Below are 14597 nucleotides of genomic sequence, written 5' to 3' on the forward strand. Positions count from 1 at the left end.
AAATATGCATATATTTTCACATGTATTTTCAATCAGCAGTCCAGCCTACCTTCATTTTTTAAAGAAGTCTTTTTACATTCAGAAGCATTTTCTCCTACCTTTACTGTTTGTAACTCCAGGCACATTTTTCTGAGGAGCTGACAACCTTACAAGGCCTTTAAACATGGAATTACAGAAGTTCATCACCTCATTACTTGAGATATTTGCTTCAAAAAAAAACCAAAAGGTAATACCTGGCTCACAATAATACACACAATATAAGTTTACACAGCTGAGACTGAGGCAGCCTCAAAAATGCAAGAGGTCCAGATACTTTATATTATAGATATAGATAATATGTTATCTACAGAGTGTTATAGATACTTTCTTTATATTATTCAGATTTTCTTCTCTGACAAATTACAGAACATTGAGGTAGAAAAGGTACCTAAGTAGTCAGGAGAACAAACTAGTAGCAGATGTAAAGTTTTTCTCTTTGGACGCCCACACACACGCAGGGTGTTTATGTTATGCCCTTGAGATGATAAACACCCAATTACAACAGCCTGAAAACAGTACTCAAAATGGAAAGGCAGAAGACAAACAGACGAAACACAAGGCACATGAAATTTAACTTTTATTTTTCTGTTGATAAAACCCAAAGATCCCTCACAGCAGCAACTGATGCAGAAGTTACCTGCAGAAGTGACAGCTCTTCTGAACCTGTCTGCATATCCAAGTATGCCAAGTGTGTGGGGACTGCATATTAACACAGTACAGGCACTGTTCAGTAGTAACAGAGATCAAGTTTCTTGGCATATTTTAATCCATCCTCTCCTTAATGTTATAGGGTTTTCATAGTATTAATGATGACCATTAATGAATTGTCTGTTTACTGAATTTTTTTCCTTTCTGTTGCAATTTCAAAACTTTTCATTACCTTCTACACATACAGTTTATAGGGCCACATATACCTTCCCAACATTGTTTTAGCTGACAAACTGTTTTAAATGCTACAATTCAGAATGAAAACACTACTGCATTTAGCAGCTCTAGCTGCATTAGAGTGTTTCCACAGAATAATAAAACACACCTCTTTGTTAAGCAAGACAAGGGATACAGGTTTTAAAACACACATTTCTAACTTGTATCCATACCATTCTTTAATATATATATTTATATATAGCTCTAAAACAAATCTCTACTATTTTACAGTTAATTTAAAACACATCCACAATTGGTCTAACTAGCGATTTTGGTCTCAAATACTTTAAACATTAGTTGCTCCATAAAAATATACAATTCTACAACGTGGTTGTATCAGTACCATGAGACCTTTTGAGAGGCCTATGACAATCAACCACATAATTCAGTGCTCAATGTCATCTCACTGATAAATATTTATACTGCATTTTCAAACTATCAGTATCTTTAAAATCCAAATTTCTCTTTACAAGCTTACCATGCTTATGAACATGCAGAAAGCAATCACATTTCACTTGCCTGTAGCAATGACATTTTTTTCTTTTCCAACAAATCAACTGACAATGCAAACTTCATGCTGTCATTTTTAGCTCACTCATCTTTTCCTTTCTTTCATATATTGAATTATTTCTCAATGGATTGTACTGCTCCATGTGAAAAGACTAGAGATTACCCACAAAGTAAGAACTGCACTTTTCAGTTTAAGCCTCTAAGAATCAAATTACTAACAGTCAATCAGGATGCACTCATAGCTGCCATAAAAGTGAAGAGATGCCCAGTAGACAATCAAGTTAATTCTACATATTTACCAGATGAAGCTTTAAAAAAAGAAAAACCACCAAGAATCCCCAAACAAGCAACCCAAAATCTGAACTATACAAGCACAGCCTCAAACCTGGTATGGTGGATTCCAAAAGTCAACCTCTGTCCAGATGAAGTTTCTTCAAAATGGTGCAGACAACCTGTGCCACCATCAACTGCATTTGAGATAAGACATTAACATCTCATTCCTGGAGATTCCCTCTTTACCACCACAGCACCATTCCCCAAAGTTTTCTGGCAATGGTGATGTAGTACTTCCAAAGTACAAACAAGAACCCTCCAAGCCAGAAGCAGTCATTAATAAAACCCTGCCAAGTTCATATGTCAAGCTAACCTGGCATATAAGACTCGGAACATTTTACTCCTATAAATTTAATAATCAATAATTTAGATACTAACTATTCCAAGACCAAAACAGGCAGTCTGAGATAAGACTACAATAGCACACACTAAGAACCACAAGAGAAGTATGACAATTAATGAGTATTTCTTTTAAACAGCAGAAAGTGAGGGAAATATCTGGAAATCTTTAGCACTTCATTAGCATATTTTCTCTTTCTGAATATAAAAATACATATAGAGAGTCAATCCAGAACTGCATACACAATTACATTTTTTCCCCTTGCTGCTTTTAAAATTAGTACAAAATAATATAAGTTATAAGAATGACTGTTGCAAATTTGTAAAAGTCAGATATTACAAAATCATTATATGTGAACACCAACTGTAAATTATTTACAGGTGAGGTAATACAATTCCATAGTAACCCATTACAATTTAGCAGAAGTGTAAAAATAATGTACTCACCAAAACATTACAAAATCTGGTATCATTATCAGCTATACAGTAGATCATGATTAGGTTTTGTAGTTGATATACAACATATTCTTAAGAAAAGTGCCAAAATACTGCTACATAAGAATCTTTTTTCCAAAATAATTAAGCAAAAAAACCTGCAGATACTATACTAAGTAATGCCAAAAGGAAACAGGTAAAAAGGGATGCCAATTGTAGAAACATGTCTTATTAAATGCTTTTAAAAAAATCTCTAAATTCACTCTCATGCTTCTAAGGTCTGACATGAAAGAGAGTAAGAAAAAAATATCAATAGAAATATCAACATCTATGCTTTTTTCAGGGTTTCTTAAGCCTTTTAAAAAGTAGACATTCCTCTTAAACAGCAACACATGGAGACTGAAAACCGTCTAAAAAGGGCTGAACTGCAAAGGGTTGTTTGTTGTGGCACGAAGTCCTGCTGGATGCCAGTCACTACTGCTGGACTCCAGGGGTTTGTACTCTGGTCCATGCTGTTGATTTATTCACTAATAACACAGGTGACAGGACAGAGCACACTCAGTGAGCCACCCAGAGGGACCTTGGCAGGCTGGAGAAATGGACAAAGAGGAATCTCAAAAGTTCAGCAGAGGAAAGTGGAAAGTCCTACACCTGGGGAGGAATAAGCCCATGCACAAGTGGAGGCTGGGGAGGTGCCAGGCTGCAGAGCAACCTTGCAGAGAACAACAGAACCACACTTACCCTGAGCCACTGCTGTGCCCAAAAGGCAAAGGAGCCCAACAGCCCCCTTGTCTGAGCACTGCCAGGAAGCTGAGGGAGGTGGTTCTGCCCCTCTGCTCAGCCCTGGGAAGACAAAGCTCAAGTGCTTGGTCATTTTGGGCTCCCCAGTCCAATACAGATACAGGCATTAAAAAAAAGAAAATTAGTCCAGTGAAGGGCAACAAGAGCAACTAAGGGACTGGAATATCTGACAAGACAAGGAAAAGCTAAGAGTTCCGGTACTGTTTAGACTGGAAGAAGGCTCAGAGGTGATCTTCCCAATGTGTGTAAATGCCTGATAGGAAGCAGTACAAAGATCAGACTCTTCTCAGTAGCACCCAGTGACTGGAGAAGAGATGGCAGGCACAAATGGAAATACAGGAAGCCCCTTTTAAATATAAGAATGAACCTTCATAGTGAGAGGGAGATCAAAACACTAGAAGAGACTGCCCAGAGATCTACTGTAGTTTTTGTCCCTAGAGCTGCTCCAATACCCAGCTTGTCACAGTCCTGAGCAACCCGTACTAGCTAACCCTCCTCTGAGCAGAGGGGTTGGACTAGATGACCTCCAGGAGTCCCTCCAACCTCAATCATTATGCAATTCATTGAAAAGGACAGTGTCTTCCATCACCCAGGCATTGGATCAACTGAGCCACAAAGAAAACTATAAAATGCAAATGGAATATATTTTCAGTTATCACAAACAATGTTAATTTTGCTGCCTGCGTTTCGCCGATCTCATTTTCTCAAATCTTGACTCCATTTCTTCCAAGACTTTTGGTGTGTATCTCACAACTAATTTAACCTTTCCTTGAGCTGCCTTCAGCAGTTCGACTGCTTTTTCATGGTGTTCACCTTCAACACTCTGCAAAGCATAAACATTAAGTATAATATTAGTACAGACACACAGAGAAAAAAGATTACTTTTTACACTTCTTGTACAACTTCTATATAACCAAATATTGAAGTATTTTGCTTTAAATACTACACAAGGACAACATCACCCAAATTCAGGATTTATTCTTTGATATATCAATAAGAGGTGATAATAAATATACTAATTAGTATCAACAAAAGAAAAGTGCAAAACTTTTGGTTATGATGAGCAATTAAATTCTGTATTTACATACACTAAATAAGGATAACGTTAGGCAATTATTAAAATACACATAATCAACTTTGAGAAGACATTTAAAATTCAAGATTGTTGCTGCTTTTTTGGCATGCATTTTAAATTCAGTAGTCACCCTCAATTTGTCTAATAAGTTGCCACTGACAATTGCAAGAGAGCTGCCACCTTGATGTCACCCTGTGTTACAAGGCAAAAGGTGCACACTGGGCACCTGCAGCAGAGCAGATAACATGCAACACGTTGTGTAAATTAGTGCTCCACACATCTCAGTCAATGGAAGGTATTCAAGTTAATTTCTTCTGCACTAATTAGGAACAGCCTAACCCAACTCTGTAACAAGAGTAAAATACATTCTTCAAATAACTCCCAGATTTGATTAGGGTTATATTCATCTGATTACAAATTTTAAGCAACAATTCTCAACAACTGTGTCTAAATAAACATTCCTGGACAGCACACATTTTTATCAGCAAAACTTATTTCTCCCAAACTTATTAAACACAACGATGGGACTACCCCAAGCCTACCTCCTACTGGTGCTATTAGAAGCTAGAAGGCAGGTGATGTACCTGTTGATTGGAGGGTTTCCCCGTTACTATAAAGTTACTTACAGAAAGAAAGACAACAGTTAAAAAAAAAAACCCAAGTTATTTCTCTTCTATCAGACTTAGACAACACATACATTTGAATGTTTTCATTTTTTTCAAGTGGATGTGTAGGCTGTTCTGTAAAAAAACTGGTAATAAAATGCTTGTGAAGTTTAATTATATCAAAACATCTGAAGTTATGGAGTACACTCAAAATCTTCCACTTGGGGGGGGGAAAAAGAATCCCACCTAGTTTTAAGGTACACTCCCTGCAGTCTTGGCAGTGGTACTTTTTTTTTTTAAGTATTACAGTAAAAATTACAATAAAATGCCTGTCATATGTACTAAGATGACAGGATTCTATCTGCAAACATGGGAAGAAAATTCTTCTGAGACCACTTAGCACTCCCAAATGTATTTTCTGCACTCACTGTATTCTTCCAGTGGCTAAATATATTAATATATGTGTATGCACACACACACAGAGTAATTGCTAGCTGTACTGCTGGTCAGATGACCAGGCTCAGTTTGGGATGGAATGGTGGTTTTTCTTTCTTTAAGAGGGTCTGTGGGTAAGTAAGACCTCAGCTAAAGACAGCTTTGAAACTGCCTCTCAGTGCTTCAAAATAAGAGGAAAGGCCAAGGACAGTTGCATCACCACAGCCACTATATCTCTCATGTCTACTGAGAAGGACATTTGGACTCCCAGGTGATGGTCAGGAGCCAAGGATGTTGGAGATCTGTGCTAGCAGGGACTTCCTAGAGCACAGAAACCCAGGAAGTCTTTATTCCTTTTTTGTGTAAAAAAAAAACGTACTCAGGTTAAAGAGCACACACAGGATTTCATATGATTCTCAGTCTGGAAATACAACTGAGTTTGCAGATGCATTAATGAAAAGATTAATTTGAAGTTAGCATACAGCTTCTCTGAAAATCAAAGCAAGAGTTGGAGGGATATTTACATGCATTTGACTAGCAGCTTCCTCAACTGAAAGCCTGTCCTCCTCTTTCCAGTTACTCTGTGTTTGGCTGTTTGTATTGTCACTGCTCAGAAAAGGACACTTATTAAAGATAAGTATTCACAACAGCCCTTACAACAGATACTCCTTTAAATATGCTAGAAAGTCTCAGGTTTTGAAGCTCAGTACACTGAAGTGGAATAAAAAAAAACTAAAATCACACAACTGAAGATTAGACCACCTTTCAGTTCCATCTTATTACAGCCTTCATCATGCATTTTTATTGGGACACTGAGAATCTGGTCAGTCTAATGCAAGATAATTTACTACTTACCTTTGAAGGTGCAGAAAACTAGATTATAATCTGCATCACAAAATGTGGATGAAAGAGGAAGCCAGAAGGCAGTTTAAGACTATCTGATTGAACAATATTTTGACTAGATTTATACAACTCCTTAGAATCTGAAACATTGACATGAATAGTGAAGTCTCCAGCTGATACATTAACCAAAATATAATCCTAGAACTCGAAATACACACAACTCTAGAAACCTAAGCAAGTTGCTCTTGCAAGGCCAAAAAGAAAGCTACTTTGCAAAGATTAAAAGTCCTCGAGCTTGTGCCATGTATATTCTTTGTGTGCCCCCCAGTGGAAACAAGCAGTTACTGCTACATAAAGTGAAAATCAGTTCCTACCACTCCGTTTACAGAAAGCAGCTGGTCCCCACGTTTCAGGCCTCCGTGTCTATCAGCGATTCCACCAGGGATGATTCGAGAGATATAGATTGGAGAATTTTGTTCTTTGCCTCCCATAATGTTGAATCCAAGACCTTCTTCGGTTTTGGGTAGTTCAACAACTCTGGGATGGGAATGACCTTCACTTGCAGCAAATGCAGCTACAGTGGCCTGTAAGAAATAAGATGTTCCTATTCATTCATAAGAATTCACACTCTTTAATTAGACAGAAGGAGCAGGCTGAAAATGTATTTTTGTCACTCAAAGTACTTAAATATTAAGGCAAATTAGATTAATTCCCTAGATATCAACACTGGCATGAAAAATTCAGAGCTCCAAGAATAAAATTAAAAGGAAGAAACTTAAAACAAGTCTCTTGTCACACCTTTTAATAACCCATTAAGCTTATCCAATTTATCAGACACCTAGCTAATAGCCTGCTGGATTTTAAATAATCTTTCTTTGCTTCTAAAGTAACTACTGTATTTTTCACAAGTTATAATATGGTGTTTACCTTTGCTGTAGCATTAGCTCTAACTTCTGGGCTACTGCTGATATCCACGGTTTCGTATACATGTTCATACACCTTGAGAGACAAAAAAGTATTAAACATTAGCAAAACAAATATTTTTCTGCTTAGAAATAACAGATACAACTTAAAAATGTGTAGATTAAAAAGTACATACCTCTAATAAGAAGCTACTTTTGATTCACTACCACGAGTTAAGTGACAGTCTACTACACTGTGAAGAAACCACTCCCTCAGCATCTTCAGGGCTCAGTTAATCAATGTATATTTCAGTCTCAATCTTCCCTCTTTCCACAGCATTCAGACCTCACCATTAATATAGAAATGCTCATGGCTAAGCTAACACATCTGACTAGGAATGGATGCTGACCTTCTCTTGCTTGGTTCAAGCTGGAACTCCTCAATAAGAATGCTTGCAATAAGGACAGCTCTTCAAAGCTGTCCTAACAACCCAGTCCTCCCCCCTGAAATCCTGTATTCTCCTCCAACTGATGCAACTGATTATTTTAACAAAAAAAAATAGTACCTAGGACACAGAAGTAGGAAGTCAGATGATTTACATCATTCCAGGTGTCCTCATCAGTGGTAGCACCAACAGCAATAGCAAAGCATATTCTTCAGCTAAAAATCTCTGAAAAAGTATCTGGAATGAAGATGAGGTGGTGCCAGGTTCCACAAAAATACACCCCAAAAATAGTAAAGCATCCTGGTTTTTAACTCAAGGTAACTGCTTACATGAAGGTAACTTACCTCCCTTACAGCATTACAGAATTCACTTTGAAGGACCCTTTGCAAAGCCTGTAGCTTTTGAGGTGGCACTTCTCCACTTCTCTGTAATTTTTCCAGCAGCTCAATTGCTCTGCAGATGTCTACAGAAAAATAAAGCACAAGTAATGAGGTATGCTTGAGGTAAGTCAAGGGTTTTTTTTTGTAGTTGGTTTTTTTTGTTTGCTTGTTTTTTCTTTTTAATTCAGTTGATGGAACAGTGCCTATGTGTGTATGTGCACACTTGTATAAACCTTAAAATTGTAGATTAGTTTCAGTTCTCCCATAAGCTATGTATCTAAAAAATGTTACAATAAAACTTCCCATCTTCTCACTACTTTAAATTCACAAACAGGAATCCAACTCTGTAACACACCTGAAGGTTTCACTGCAACATATTCTGAAGAAAACCTGATTTTTCCTGAAAGTTTAAATAAGGGTGAAATATTTAATGGAGATATACACTATCAACATTTCATATGCATAACTTCATAATTTATCTACTGCACCAATAACATTTTATTAAAAGCACCTAGGACACTGTCAAATATACTAACAGTCCTTTTATATTTAAAAAATTAGTTCAACAACTGTATACTTGTTCCCTTATTTCCAAAAATTCTCAGAAAAACAACCAAGTTCCTTTTGATATTCAGCTGAGAGAGAATCTCTTTGTGGTCTGGAATCCTGAACCCCAAACCTCTTTGTTCCACTCCCTAGAAATTCATTCCTAAAAATTCATTCTTGTAACTGCAGATGCTGCTTTAAGATCCTGAACTCCTTGTTAAGAATTCAATGCCAGACCAGTATGACTAAAGACAGGCACCCAAAGTGACATCAAACGATATGTGACATGCTCCTGGCAGCTCTACAAGAGCAGAATACATTTATATCTCTCACTGGTACTTCCGAAGTGTTACATTAGTTATGATTCTGAATCACCCAAGTCCTTGAATAGAAGGAGAACAGCCTCTCAGAAAAGCAGACAGAAAGAATTACCTCCATTACCACAAAGGCAAAGTAGCAGTGATTAATCTACTCTACAAATAAGGTACAGATTATTTTAGAAAAGGATGAAGTCTGGGACACTGTTATATCCCCAAAACTTCCTTTTTTTCAGTATTTAATTTTTAGGTTTCAAGTCTCTACCACGGACTTGAATCACACCCTCCATGGAAGAACATTCCAGCATTATCACTACAGCCACAAGACCCAAATTATTTCAGGTGACAGTTAAGGTTTCCATGTGCCATGAGAAGTTGGCATTTTTTGGAGAGCATTTTCAAGCTTTACAAGCATCAGGTATCTAAAGCAAAAAAAAAAAATATCACAAAGTTTGGCTATTAGTCATCCCAAATCTACAGAGAACTCATTTCACACAGGCATCAAAATTTGCTATTTGTACAACTACAGACTGGAAAAAATAAACCTAAAGCTTTTAATTTCCTAACACATATTTTGTATTTTAATATAGAAAACGTTACACAAAATTGAAGAGATTCTAGAGGTGATTGCTATTAAACTTCTTGATGCAAAATCACCAACATTCTTGGTAATCTTTGTGTTCAGCAACATCAGTACAAATGATTGTAATTTCATAAAATCTCACACTGAACAGCTTGAAGGAGAAAGATCAAACAGCAACAGCAGCAACATTTCCAATCCTACAACACTCCATATATTCATGAAAAAACTTCCCTAAGTATGTAAATTACAATACAGCTGTCATTTAAACACTTGCAGATGTTTGCAGACAAATGACTGCTCAATGAACATGTAGAGTACAGCTCTGTGCACCCATTCCCAGGTTGGTGGTCTGTGACCCACGTTAAGCTGTAAGGTGCAGGGACTTTTTATCTAAGTTTGGTCAGGATACTGGAAACAACTTGAAAGGGAGAGCAATCTCCTGACCCAAAGTGTAGCTGCAGAAACCAAGACTCTAGAACTTCATTTGCTAATTTCTCCTCTTTTTTGACTCCCATGTTTTATCAAGAAACTGGATATATTTTGTACCAGCATCTCCTAAGAGTTTAAATGTTTAACCACACAGCATTTTGCACCCTGAAGTAAAATTGGCTGCTTTGGGACTAGCTGTGATTTTCATGAAGTGTGGACTAAGACCACAGAATCAACCTGTCAGAAAGTGCCTGGAATACCCTGAGCTGGACTCCTTTTAGATCAAACTAAAACAGAAGATACACTGTAATAAAAAGGGGCTTTCCAACTAAAGGGCCGTGCTGCTGATGTAAGGAAGCAGACAAAATACAGCATAAAAGGTGACCCCTTGGCATTCTACAGATCTCCTTTTATCCCACTGCATCTCTTGCTCAGGTAGACACAAGCAATGGATCCCATTAGGAGGATGCTTTTCCCCCAAGAGTTGTTTGGCTTCACCCTGTTGACAGGACCCCACTATACCAGTCTGAAACTGAAATGAGCTTAACTTTTCTCATCCTGAAATGCATGAGGGACTATTAGTTAAAAGTTGAAGATACCATTTCCCCAGCAACACTGCTCTCAGGAAAGGAACTAGTTTGGCTGGGAAGAGGGGGCAAAACACACCTGATTACAGCTGGGCCTGGAGAAGAAGAGATAGCTGAGTGCTCTGCTGCTGTACTTTGCTTTCTCCTCAACTACTGCTCAGGGGATCAGCTGAGTGCTGCGTTCCTTGCCAGGTTAACACCATAGTTTGGCCAACTGTTTAGAACCAGAGACTGAACTAATTACTACATAATTGTTTCTGTCATGGATTTCAACAATGAATAATGGAGAAATAACTCCAGAAGTAGGTGATTAAAAACCCATAAAACTTATTGTAAAACGGAATCCAGACATAATTAAAAAAAATATTGTCTTTTAAACTTTTTGTCCTTTTTGAATCAATGGCTCGTTCTTCAGCAATAATTTTTGTGATCACAGGATACTAGGTTGATGTTCTGAAAAAAGATACATTTAAAAGAAATTGAAAAAAAAAAAGCCAGCAAGATGCCACCACTTCTCTTTGTGACTTCTGTTCACACATATGCTTGGAAAACCAAAGCATCCTCACAGATACTCCTTATTAACCACCTCCACTGCTTATGTTCAAACAGTCTGGATTCCTAAGGTGTACACAGAGTTATCACACATCACCACCAGACCATAAGAATAACTTTGAAATGTTAAACATTTTTAATCCCTGCACTCCAGTGAATTTGGGTGGTGCTGTTTGCAGTGCAGCTCAGAGAACAGACGGGGAGAATTTTCAATTACCCTGATGTTAAGCATATGGTAACCATTTTAAATTAGCTAATTTTCTACACTATTCTCTCTTTTCTTATGCTATATGTCAACAACATTAGTGATGTTCACTTTCAGGCTGGTGGTGATTCATCATCAGGTTATCTGCAGTCAACCCCATACAACTAACAGAGGTTATTTCTGCAAACAAAGCTCTTACTTTCATAGGCCCATTCTACTGTGCTCCCTTTTTCTTCTTTCCTTAAAAAGACCAATATGCCAGACGACTAAATAGCTCCTTTGTTCCACTGATCCTTAAGTAACTCTGCAGATTTGTTTGTTTTCATGGCCAGAGCATAGTGGCAGGGTAATGAGGTGGAGGAGGATGCTGCCCGAGGTTTAACTCTGCAGACCTACCAAGAGCAACTAATCCACTGCCAAAGCAGCTGTCCTAATTACCAGCCCGTGGAGCAGGGAGGGTAAATGGGATGTGGAGTGGGAAGAAAAGTCCTTACATAAGTCACTATTTACAGGCATCCTCTCACACATCACCAGTGCTCCACTTGTGGAATGGGAAAGAGGGTTATGCAAACTGAAGGATTGAATCCTGTGGTAGGTAACATGTGGTAGTACCACACAGAACACAGTGGGTATATACAGTGTGTAATACAGCTATGAAAAAAAGCACCTAGCACTGTGAGAAAAGGCAGTGGTCCCAATGGGAACGAGAGTGGGAAAACAGCAAGTTCATCCAATCACCTACATTCCACTTACCTGCTTGCTTTCTCAAGAATAGGATTTCTCATTCTCAGTATTCTTTTCTTATTTAAAACCCATTTTGTCACCCCTTTGTTCCTAAATACACACTAATAAACCAATTATATATATTGTTATAAATCAATCATACATATTGTTAGACACGCATATGCTTACTGAGCTACTATATACCTTACACAGTTCTGAAAAAACACCCTGAATAAAAGACACAAACATACAACACTAGGTTTTTTATTTTATCTGTCTCCCTCCTAATACACACTGCTCAGTATTAACAATACATACTAGGACTATAAAGTGGAAAACTGGGAAAAAAACCCATAAATGTGAGAGGGCAACAGAGTTGCACAGAACCACGAACAAGCGCAGAGAGACCCCTGCACTGTGTCAGCTGCCTTCTATAAAAACAAATAAATTATTATTGCCAAGATGCCACTTAACTTAATGCTAAGAATAATTAAGCTTGGTTCAAAAGTTATCCCAGGAGAGAAACAGACACAAGGAGTTAGCAGGCTGAGTTCCGAGCTGTCAGAAGCGCTGACCCCGGAGAAGGTGAAGCAGATGCATGGAATGGTTTGGGTTGGAAGGGACATTAAAGCTCATCCAGCTCCAACTCCCCTGCACTTCCCACCAGGCCAGGCTGCTCCAAGCCCCACCAAGGCCTTAAAAAAAAAATCTCCAGAAGGTCTCGGCTGAGCTCCTCCACGCAAAGCCGGCCACAAACCCGAACACGAGAAACACCTTCGGGGCTTCCTAAAGATAAACCCGAGAAGCAAATCCCGCCAACATCCTGATGGGACCGGGAAAGAAGGGGAACACCTTCCAAGCAGCTCCCACACGGCTGCGGCGGCCCGGGAAGGGATGGATTTACCGACACCGCTGCCCGCTCCCCCCTCAGCCGGGCGGTGCGCAGCTCCCTGAGGCCTCCGGCCGGAGAAGACCGTCCCAGGGGGTCCGGCCTGACCCCCGGCAAGGCGCCGGGGCTGCGGATGAACCAGCAGCTCCACCAACCCCAGCAGAAAGTGCCCGAGAGCCCCCGACCCTCAGCCAGGGCTCCGCTCACCTCGCTCCAACCGCACCGGCTCCCCCAGCGCCGCCATCTTCTCCTCCTGCGGCCCGCACGGGAAGTGACGCGAGGATGGCGGAAAGGCGGGAGGGGGAGGTGACAGCGGACAAGATGGCGGTGCTGAGTCGCGATAGTGGCTTTGGTCGCGACAGCAGGCAGCCGCTCCCTGGGAGCCGTGGCAGTGCTCTCCTCGGGTGTGCAAAGGAGAGGCAGAGGCGCAGAGGGTCCCTCCAGTGCCGGGCCCCGGTTCCTCTGGGCTGTTCCTGTGTTTCCCAGGCGCCTGCCAGAAGTCACTAGAAAAAAATTCTCGAGAAAATTCACTAGAAAAAAAAAATCCCTTTTCTACCCCACTTTCTCCCCTTCCCCCCTCCCCGTTACCATGTCTGGGAACTTTTTAAGCACTAGAAGCACCAGGCAGTGGAGTCCCTGTCCCAGGAGGTGTTTGAAGGATGTGGCTGTGGTGCCAAGGGACGCGGTTTGGTGGTGGCCTTGGTAGTGTCATGGGGTAACCTGGTGAACTTGAAGGTCTTTTCAGCCCAAATGATTCTGTGGTTCTGGAACGTGAAGCATGTGCTTTACCTTTCTTCTTGTCATCAATTTAACCTACGTGTGGGGTAATGAATTGCATTTACCTTTTGTATTAAATTGATGGATGTACAACATGCATACACCCTGAGTGTTTTCCTGAAAGCAAATACAAGACCACTTTGGGACATGTATTTATATATCCTTCATTAATTCTAAAGGTGTAACTCCTCACATTCAGCTCTGTGTTTTTGCTTTGAAAAAGAATAGTTCCCAACAGGTCTCAAGGTGCCAGCCTGTGATGTACTCTCTCCTATCTGTGATTAATTTTAATGCCAGTTCCTCTCAGTTTGAAGGATGCTGCATGTGATTTTCAATGAAAAGGTCATCTGAATGGAATTTTGGAGGTGAACAAAATTAAATCCTTACAGGCTAGTTTCCAATGAGAAAAAGTGTTTTAGCATCCGGAGCTGTAAAATGTTTCTGGAATAAAATCCAGATGTTTCTATCACAGTGGTGCAGGAACTACCATTCTCTTACAAGTGATTGAAATTTTAGATATCTTGCTCAGGCTTCAAACAGATGAACCTTTGGAGAAAAATGAGTGTTCTTAAGATTTTTCCAAAAGACATAAGATTACATGTTTAAACATATCTTTAAAGTAGCATTATTAACTTAAGTAAAGACTAAAGTTAAAGCAGCTGTTTTAACTTTCCTGTAGACCCAGTGAACAATAATGTTATGAGAATAAGAAAAACCTGAAAAGTAAGTTTTAAGTACTGTTTCCACTGTCTGCTTTATAGCTCTTAGACCATACTACTCCAGGAATGTGCACGGATTTATACCTGCAGAAAATAATCAACAATAAAGGTTGGGTTTCTAATTTGTTGGCATGTTTGCCTTTTCTGTGTCCTCCAGGAGAACCAAAGAATGACAGGCTTCATATTCCAGTGGAAAAAAGAAA

General features: G+C 39.3%; 1 protein-coding gene across 1 annotated transcript; it reads right to left on the reverse strand.

Annotated features, from left to right (window-relative positions):
* Window positions 1–603: 603 nt before the first annotated feature.
* LIN7C (lin-7 homolog C, crumbs cell polarity complex component) lies at window positions 604–13196 on the reverse strand. The gene is made up of 5 exons (XM_008504783.2): window positions 13106–13196; window positions 8032–8150; window positions 7267–7338; window positions 6714–6923; window positions 604–4204 (listed from the first exon to the last, which is right to left on the reverse strand). Exons 1-5 carry the CDS (start codon window positions 13140–13142, stop codon window positions 4049–4051), a joined length of 594 nt encoding a protein of 197 aa, XP_008503005.1. The 5' UTR covers window positions 13143–13196; the 3' UTR covers window positions 604–4048.
* Between the last annotated feature and the right edge of the window lie 1401 nt (window positions 13197–14597).

This window comes from Calypte anna, chromosome 5, assembly GCF_003957555.1.
Source record: "Calypte anna isolate BGI_N300 chromosome 5, bCalAnn1_v1.p, whole genome shotgun sequence".
Classification (NCBI taxonomy): Eukaryota; Metazoa; Chordata; class Aves; order Apodiformes; family Trochilidae; genus Calypte; species Calypte anna.

Bases quoted from the DNA above. Each gene is read 5' to 3' on its own strand.
- LIN7C (XM_008504783.2), bottom strand. From the start codon at position 13,142: ATGGCGGCGCTGGGGGAGCCGGTGCGGTTGGAGCGAG. The intron at 7,339-8,031 runs GTAAGTTACCTT...TTGTCTCTCAAG, and splicing joins TCTGTAATGCTGTAAGGGAG to GTGTATGAACATGTATACGA. The intron at 6,924-7,266 runs GTAAACACCATA...TATTTCTTACAG, and splicing joins GAGCTAATGCTACAGCAAAG to GCCACTGTAGCTGCATTTGC.